Below are 9,374 nucleotides of genomic sequence, written 5' to 3' on the forward strand. Positions count from 1 at the left end.
ATCACTGTGCCCGGGAGACACACGGGGGAGGTGTCTGGACGGAGGTGATACCAATGGCGGGGACGATACTCTCGACGGAGATGATGCCAATGGTGGCGGTGATGGCCCCGGCGGAGGTGATCGTCGATCAGCTGGACCACCCTCCTACATAAATAAAATGAAAAATTATTCAATAAATTTATACGTCGATCATATTCAATAAATTATATTTCATTCACATACCCAATCTCGGTCCAAGCTCGGATCAGGCATCTCCTCGTCTGGGGTGTGCGGAACGCCTAAATCCCGCACAAGACCCCGAGCCTCCTCTTCCATCGATGGCGTCAACTCAGGTATGACTTCAAACTGACATATTAACATTTCAACTATTTAACGATCATGTAAACAAAATTTTAAACTACATATAATATAAATCACAAATACATAATACTTACCTGAGGATCGTTGAGGAGGGCCGATAACTGCTTCCCGGTGGGACATCCCTCCGCTCGCGATGATCTCCAATGATGCATCGAGGGCAGCGTGTCTCCCCTCGCTGTGCAAAGCGGGCCCCCAGTACAGGAACTGTCTCATACACCCAAATCTGTAATGCATACACTTATTAAGCATCAATGTAATACACTAAAACTTTAACTTTGATTATATTAAACATTTACATGCACTGCTAACCGCAATCCGTATGTATCGTATTTACGCATCGACCCCCTGGGCCTCGAGTGCGATCTGGTGAACACATGTACGGTGTCTTCGTAGCATCTTCGGCCCCACGGATAGTTGTTGAACGCATCGATGTCGTCAACAACTTGCAAATGAAAAATGTCGATGGCAGTCTTCTTGTGATGACACCTCATCACACTCTCGAGGATGTAGACCAGCCCAAGCTTCAATCTATCTAGCATATGGTCGCACCCCCTGATCGCGGCCATCAAGTCGGGTAGAAGCACCGACCCATGTCCCTGGAAGTACGTCTCGTACAGCCTACTGCTTCTCTCCATGGCTGCATCGTCGCCCGTAATCTTCAGTCCAGTGATCAATGTAAACTCAAACATCGAGAAACTGACGACCTTGCCCCCGAGGTCGAACTGGAGGGAATCGCCGTCGACTGGACTCAGAAGCCGACATAGAAGTGCATCAATGATCTGTCCTGAATACTTCACCTCTCGCAACTGGTACAGTGGCCACAAGAAGGACTGTCGTAGAATATCTCCGTGCTGATCATCGAACAGCTCCAATACAGCAGTAAAACTCTCAAAGCTATTGTTCCAAGTAGCTTTCCCCGACATCCGTCTCAACTCTGCATCTAAATGATACTCCATCCTACAAAAATTCAAATGTTATAGCATTGAACAAGAGATAACAAAATAAAGCATACTCTCACAAAATCAAGAGAACCAAACTCTAACTACCATACAATCACAAATATTACATTTGAAAAATATATTTACAAAAAACAACAAATCAAATTAAATGTATTGTCAAAAAAATTAAAGAATATAAATATTATTTAAATAAATTGAAAAAAATATCAAAGATTTTCATAAAAAAACAATAAAAGGAACAAAACAAATTGTTAATTTCGAACAATATTATGTATTCAATTATTAAATTATATAAAAAAGGAAATTATAAAAATTAAACAATTAAATAAAATAATTATTATTTGGAAAATATATTTACAAACAAAAAATTTCAAATTAAATACATTTTCGAAAAATGTAAAGACTATTTATATTATTTAAATAAATTTGAAAAAATAAATTAAAGATTATTTCATAAAAAAAAAAGGAACAACACAAAATTGTTAATTTTAGAATATTTGAATTATTAAATTATATAAAAGACAAATATAAAAATTAAATAAATAATTACTTTACCTTTTTCTAAAATTTAGACTATTCATATTATTTAAATAAATTTAAAAAAATAAATTAAATATAATCTAATAAAAAATTAGAATCAACATTGCTAAATTTACAATATTTGAATTATTAAATTATATAAAAGACAAATATAAAAATTAAATAAAATTGAAATAAAAAACTAAAGATAATTTCATAAAAATAATTTTAAAAAATAAATAAAAAATTTTGAAAAAATAAATTAAAGATAATTTCATAAAAATAATTTTAAAAAATAAATAAAAAATTTTGAAAAAATAAATTAAAGATAATTTCATAAAAAAAATAATCAACATTGTTAATTTTACAATATTTCAATTATTATATTATATTGACAATGATAAAAAAAATTAAATAATATAATTACTATTTAATCAAATAAAAAATTTAATTAATTACAAAAATTATAAAAAAAAATTAAAATTTAAAATAATCTGGGCCGGTGATCCGGCCCAGATACTCGACTGTTAAGAGTCGGTTTTTGGCCGTTCAATGGCCCGGTGGCCGGGAAACGGCCGGAAACCGCCATTCCCGGCCACTGAGCTCCAAAAAATGGCAAAAAATCTCATTTTTCACATTCCAGCATGCCCACAATCTATCTACTCATGCCCATGGATCTAATTTCAACCAAAATTACTAAGGATGCTAACTATGAAAAAAAGCATTCGAACTGGAGTTTTGATCAGAAAACTAACCGGTTCTTTTACTTCCACTGTAGATGATGATCGTTGATTGCGACGTTGGTGTAACTCCGGTGGTCGGTCGGTCGGATTTCTCCACTGGTCGGTCGGTCGGTCGGTCGGTTCGGTCGGTGAGAGAATTATCAAACAGTCTGAAGGGTAAAATGGGAAAATACTATGAAGTTTTCTTTTTAACTTAATTTGTTTTTTTTTTAATTCATTTAATTGGTCAAAGGCCAATGTCAATTTTTGCTACAGTGTAAGGGTCATTTTTGGGTATTTCCTCCTGCATTGTTGCCAATCGGTGTCCAACATCTTCCTGGTGGTGTATTCCTAGGGTGGGCCGGCCAATTTCTCGCCTACCGTTACTGTTCTTGTTGGGAACGCTTCTAGCTTCTTCTCTAACCACTGATTTGGGGCAGCAGTCTCTTTGGTATGTTTTTGGGCTGGTATGGCTTTAAAGGCTAAATTTCTATCTTCTACCTTTTGGGCCACCACCATAAGTTGGCCCAAACCACTTGGGCTCAGTAATCTGACCTTTACCTTGATCTCTGGTTTAAGCCCGTTATTAAAAGTGCTTTCTAGCACTTCCTCCGTCATTCCCATCGCCGATGTAGATAATGTTTCAAAGGTTCGCCGATATTCCGCCACTAATCCTTCCTGTTTAACTACCAAAAGCTTTTGACAGAGACTCCCCTCTTGTGTCGACCAGAAGCGTAAGAGCAATTGACTTCAGAATTGCGCCCAGCTGTGGAAAGGGGTCCTGGCTTTGGTCCACTGTAACCATGATAAGGTCTCACCATCCAAGCTTACCCCGACCGTACCTAATTTTTCCTTTTCCGACAGTCCATTGACTTCGAAGTACCTTTTTGCCCGAAATAGCCACCCATCTGGGTTTTCTCCACTAAAGATGGGCATCTCTAGCTTCCTAGTCATTCGCCAATTGTTCTCTTCTCTGTTCGGTCCAAATTTGCCCAAGTCACTTTCGAGACTAGCCTCAGATAGCCCTTCCAGCCAATTTCCCCTATCTGGGGCTCTTTGATTTGCTCGGAATGTACTGGCAGGAACCAGCACTTCTGTGACACTGCCAGAACTTCCTCCAAAACTCTTATTCGCGCCTACCTTCAAATTAGGCAACGCCGCCACCACCTTTTGGGTTTCTTCTTGGGATTGCAGAAGTTTGGCCACATTCTGTGCAAGAAGTTCCATTGCTTTCTCCAATCCTTGTAACTTCTGGAGCTTTGTCCTTACTTCCTCCATTTCTTTCTCCAAGGCTTCCAACTTAGTCTTGGCTTTCTTTTGAGCCATTAGGATCCACTGTCTTGATACCAATTTGTTAAGACACTATTCAGGAAATAAAATGAATTGGGTATTGTGAACCCCACTTTTGATTGATGAATAAGAGAAATCACAAATTCATATAACAAAAGCCTGTAGAAGGCCGAAAATGAGAACTCTACTCAACACTCCAAATTCTTTGTCAGCCTTTTTCCCCCCATACTAGCCTCTTATTTATAACTTTCTTTCTAACTGATTTCCTTACCACTTTTCCTTCCTCAACAGCATTCTGTTTTCTACTTCCCTCCACCCAATACACCCCTCTTCTTGGGCCTTCTAGAATATGTGAACCGGATAGGGGGCTTATCAATGTTATGCTTACTGCATCCACCGTTTCTTGGAAGTTTACTATTTGAGGATTCTGCAACCTTGAACTGTCTTCATTGAGTCTTATTGACTAAATTTTATTTCAAAGACACGAGTTTTTTTATACTACCACTGTTTCATGGTGTTTACAAATGTAAATATTTTGCTTCATGTTAATGATGATTGAATCGTTTGTGAAATTATTAGGCCCCTTGGCAGTAGTTGACGGGGGTACTTTTAATTTTGACCCGGTCAAAGGAGCAAAATTTCAGTTTGACTTCCAAAATAATGAATATTATGACATTAGCCTCTTGTATGGTAAAAGACAAAGATACCCTTAAATGTTTTGTACAATTACAAAATCATATATTGTTGAAAGGACTATACTACCCTTTTACTTAATAATTGAAAACCAAACATTTCCCCACTTATAAAAACTTCAAAACGAGCTTCCAACACAGAAAAAACTCTCATCTTTTCATCTGCTTGAACCTCAAAATCTAGAAGAACTTTGGAACGTTGAAGCTGAAAATTTTTTTCACATCAATTACTTCAAATCGGTAAGTACATTTAATCATGTTTAATTTCGTTTTAAGTAAATTAGTATACGTTTAAATTGAGAAATTTTATGTCGACATAGATTTTTTTTAACAGAACCTATCAAAAAAAATTAAACGGATGTATAACTTACGTTTAAATTACGCATGCTTAATTTCGTTTTTAGAACGGTATTCTCCTACGCCAAACTGGTTTAGCTTAACAAACAGTCGGAAACAGTCTGAAACAGCCGACTGTTGGATGTTTAACAGCCGGCAAACAGCCGACTGTTAAACATCCAACAGCCGGCGCCGACTGTAAAAACAGCCTAACAACCGGCTGTTAAACCGAACTCTAACTACCATACAATCACAAATATTACATTTGAAAAATATATTTACAAAAAACAACAAATCAAATTAAATGTATTGTCCAAAAAAATTAAAGAATATAAATATTATTTAAATAAATTGAAAAAAATCAACGATTTTCATAAAAGAACAATAAAAGGAACAAAACAAATTGTTAATTTCGAACAATATTATGTATTCAATTATTAAATTATATAAAAAAAGGAAATTATAAAAATTAAATAATTAAATAAAATAATTATTATTTGGAAAATATATTTACAAACAAAAAATTTCAAATTAAATACATTTTCGAAAAATTTAAAGACTATTTATATTATTTAAATAAATTTTAAAAAATAAATTAAAGATTATTTCATAAAAAAAAAAAGGAACAACACAAAATTGTTAATTTTAGAATATTTGAATTATTAAATTATATAAAAGACAAATATAAAAATTAAATAAATAATTACTTTACCTTTTTTTAAAAATTTAGACTATTCATATTATTTAAATAAATTTAAAAAAATAATTTAAAGATAATTTCATAAAAAAAATAGAATCAACATTTTTAAATTTACAATATTTGAATTATTAAATTATATAAAAGAAAAATATAAAAATTAAATAAATAATTACTTTACCTTTTTTTAAAATTTAGACTATAGATATTATTTAAATAAATTTAAAAAAATAAATTAAAGATAATTTCATAAAAAAAATAGAATCAACATTGTTAAATTTACAATATTTGAATTATTAAATTATATAAAAGACAAATATAAAAATTAAATAAATTTGAAATAAAAAATTAAAGATAATTTCATAAAAAAATTTTGAAAAAATAAATTAAAGATAATTTCATAAAAAAAATCAACTTTGTTAATTTTACAATATTTCAATTATTATATTATATTGACAATGATAAAAAAATTAAATAAGTAAATAATATAATTACTATTTAATCAAATAAAAAATTTAATTAATTACAAAAATTATAAAAAAATTTAAAATTTAAATATTTAATCTGGGCCGGTTCACCGGCCCAGATGCCCGACTGTTAACAGTCGGCCCAGACTGTTAACAGTCGGTTTGGTCCGCTGCCAACGCCCGGTGGCCAGGAAACGGCCGGAAACCGTCATTCCCGACCACTGAGCTTCAAAAAATGGCAAAAAATCTCATTTTTCACACTCCAGCATGCCTACAATCTAGCTACTCATGCCCATGGATCAAATTTCAACCAAAATTACTAAGGATGCTATACTACAAAAAAAAGCATTCGAACTGGAGTTTTGATCAGAAAACTAACCGGTTCTTTTATTTCCACTGTAGATGATGATCGTTGATTGCGACGTTGGTGTAACTCCGGTGGTCGGTCGATCGGATTCTGCACTGGTCGGTCGGTCGATCGGTTCGGTCGGTGAGAGAATTATCAAACAGTCTGAAGGGTAAAATGGGAAAATACTGTCAAGTTTTTTTTTAACTTAATTTGTTTTTTTTTTAATTCATTTAATGGGTCAAAGGCCAATGTCAATTTTTGCTACAGTGGAAGGGCTGTTTTTGTGTATTTCCTCGTAGTTGACGAGCACTTCAATACATTCTTCCAAATTGTTTTGACGCAATTGGTCTGATGCTCATGATTCGCATTAAACACCAGCACCAGGTGGCTGTCTAAACTTCTACCATTAGAATGGCTGCCATAAATATTTATTTTAATTCATGCATTGCTGTAACATAAATTTTGAATTTAATTTTTTATAGGAGTTTTCTTCTGATCAAATATCTGATGTTTTGCCTCAGAAGACCCGGTCATGATTTCTTGTGTGATTGAGATTGCCTGGAATAAATTTGTTTTAGTGAATGTTTTCAAGCATTCAATATCATTTGGTTGGTCCACAAGATACAGAGGACCACTGACGAGTTTGGTTCCTGACAAGTGAGTTCTTGGAGCATCAGACCCGAATTGTTCAAGGTGGCTGCCGATTGAGAACCTTCCCATTTTAGTAGCATTGTGTATATCTCTACACATTGTCTAAAATTCCTTAATAAATTGGCATCTGATGTGAATATCTATTGAGATTTCAACCATAAGGAGACTCATTAAGTGTTAGATATTGTGTTTTTCATATTCTCTTCAATAGTAATGCCTTTTGACGGAAAGTGCAATGTTGTCTTTCGGCTATTCACTGTCAAGCTCCAGAAAAATTAATGCGTGTAATTATGATGGTTTAATTTAACATTCTGTTTCTTGTTGAAGTATTTGAATCCCCTGTTCTTGTTTTTCGCACAGCTGGTATTGTCTCAACACCGAATTCCATGCCTAGATTCATTCTTAGATAAGGTACGTGTTCTGTAATTAGTAAAAGAACCTCTATGTTGTGACTTTGAGTGATGGACTGGCATACCCTATGATTATATCCTGGAAACTTCTGAACAGTTTAGTTCAGTAGTAGTTACTATAGGTAGCACCTGTCAACCTCTGGTTACGATAAAGCAGTAATTTGAACTTGCTGAAAGGTCTAAAGCAAGTGGCTGGTAGTATTATGATACTCAAATAACTATATGAAGATCTTGATATCTCTCTCGGAGCAGTTCAACATTGCTTTGTGGCCACGATTCAAGATGGTAATTGACATGCACCTTAACAGACTCCGGACAGCGAATGTCCGGATTTTGTGGGAAGATGATGTACATCCACATTATGTCATGAGGTGCTATGCCGAGTTTACGGCTTCTCTCATTCTCCTCAACGTTGATTATGGAGACGGTCAGGTTAAAGATACTAGGAAGTACTTTGTTCTCAATCCGTCAGACTGTTGATTAGATTATTAATCACGGACACTGTCAATATTTACAGCTTGACCTGAACTTGGAGAGACTGCGAATGGCTATTGATGACTTGCTTGTCAAGCTTGCTAATTTGTTCCCAAAACAAAAGCTGCAGACTGTATTTCTGATAAATAACTACTACATGACAATTGCTGTACTAAAAGCTGTAATAAAGTTTTCTCTATATAAATATTTTACATAAATATACATGAACATGGTGGTATCCAATGAAGTCGTACTTTTCACATGAGTTTCAGGAAGCTGTTCTGGATGGTGCGAAAATTCGAATGCAATTTGAAGAGTTGCCGAAGGATAATACAGCCATTTTTGTGGTAGTTATACAAATCATTGCTTTAAATGTCTATTTGTTTCAAGAAGTTATCTTGATATCAAATTAAGGCCACCATTTTAATTTTTTAAGTCGTGGTTTCTACCCCAATTAGCTTGTCAAGAACAAATTAATATGCCGCATGATACTATGATGTTTACTTAATATCGGTTATGGGCACAAGACCATCTTTTATAGACTAAAAAGACCATTTATTTGACAATAATTTCAATCCTTGTGGTACATGAACTGGCTTCAGCAGACTTTCTGGTCATTTTATATATAGCAAAAGTAGCCAGTCGTGTCTGGTAGATTTTTCACGCCAAAAAAAAAAAAAAAATTCTCGTTTTTTTTTTTTTTTTGCTGCTACTACTGCTCATAAATAAAATAAAATAAAAATTGTGGTGTTGTTCCACAAATCCCAAATCCTAGCATTCAAGCCCACTTAGCCCTTCAGCCCATATATTCAATCTCTAAAACCTAGTCCATTCATTTTTTTAATTAAAACACTTGGGCTATTACTTAGTGGCCCAAATTACTCCCAAAGCCCACTAACAAACAACCCATCTCTCATCATCTATTTAGCCAATCCACTCGCTTTTCAACCCAATAAACACCAAATCCAACCCACTTATCACATATTATCACAACCGGCCCAGCACTATCCAACCCATAACCAGTCCCAAATTTGCTCGGCCCATAACCCTAGCCCATTATATACAACACTTAACCCAGCCCACATCTACAATACTCAATCAAACCAAGCCCTAAACCCCTCCTTCCCCGTCGGTATCCCATAGTCACCACACTTTTCGCAATCGCCCTCACTGCCAATCGCCAACAATCCACTGCCACGCCAGTTGTCACCTACCATTCGGAGTTCAGTTTTCGCTTTATTTTTCACGTCGGTGGACCTCTTCTAAGTTCAGAGTGCCAGGGACATTTGTTAAATTGGATTTGGCCTATTATTTGCATTGGGGCAATTTGTTAAAACTCTTGAGGATTAGTGTTCCATTTAGCGACTCGACTGCTTAAGAGTATTCCATTATAATTTTACACTGGAGACGTGCCAACTAGGAAATCATAATTGGGCACAGTTCTGATT

At 34.7% G+C, this 9,374-nt stretch overlaps 2 protein-coding genes and 1 long non-coding RNA gene across 3 annotated transcripts; 2 read left to right on the plus strand and 1 right to left on the minus strand.

Annotated features, from left to right (window-relative positions):
• Positions 1-644: 644 nt before the first annotated feature.
• Positions 645-2,691, minus strand: LOC111381902. The gene is made up of 2 exons (XM_023005749.1): positions 2,594-2,691; positions 645-1,317 (listed from the first exon to the last, which is right to left on the minus strand). Exon 2 carries the CDS (start codon positions 1,314-1,316, stop codon positions 645-647), a length of 672 nt encoding a protein of 223 aa, XP_022861517.1. The 5' UTR covers position 1,317; positions 2,594-2,691.
• A 3,995-nt stretch (positions 2,692-6,686) lies between these two features.
• LOC111381910 lies at positions 6,687-7,222 on the plus strand. The gene is made up of 2 exons (XR_002700426.1): positions 6,687-6,775; positions 6,874-7,222. It is a non-coding gene; the product is annotated as an uncharacterized LOC111381910 (long non-coding RNA).
• A 704-nt stretch (positions 7,223-7,926) lies between these two features.
• LOC111381909 (vacuolar protein sorting-associated protein 52 B-like) lies at positions 7,927-8,361 on the plus strand. The gene is made up of 2 exons (XM_023005756.1): positions 7,927-8,107; positions 8,199-8,361. Exons 1-2 carry the CDS (start codon positions 7,997-7,999, stop codon positions 8,337-8,339), a joined length of 252 nt encoding a protein of 83 aa, XP_022861524.1. The 5' UTR covers positions 7,927-7,996; the 3' UTR covers positions 8,340-8,361.
• Positions 8,362-9,374: the final 1,013 nt, after the last annotated feature.

The sequence above is a fragment of the Olea europaea genome, unplaced genomic scaffold (assembly GCF_002742605.1).
Source record: "Olea europaea var. sylvestris unplaced genomic scaffold, O_europaea_v1 scaffold239, whole genome shotgun sequence".
NCBI lineage: Eukaryota > Viridiplantae > Streptophyta > Magnoliopsida > Lamiales > Oleaceae > Olea > Olea europaea.

Bases quoted from the DNA above. Each gene is read 5' to 3' on its own strand.
- LOC111381902 (XM_023005749.1), bottom strand. From the start codon at position 1,316: ATGGAGTATCATTTAGATGCAGAGTTGAGACGGATGTCGGGGAAAGCT.
- LOC111381909 (XM_023005756.1), top strand. From the start codon at position 7,997: ATGGCTATTGATGACTTGCTTGTCAAGCTTGCTAATTTGTTCCCAAAA. The intron at 8,108-8,198 runs GTAATAAAGTTT...CATGAGTTTCAG, and splicing joins CAATTGCTGTACTAAAAGCT to GAAGCTGTTCTGGATGGTGC.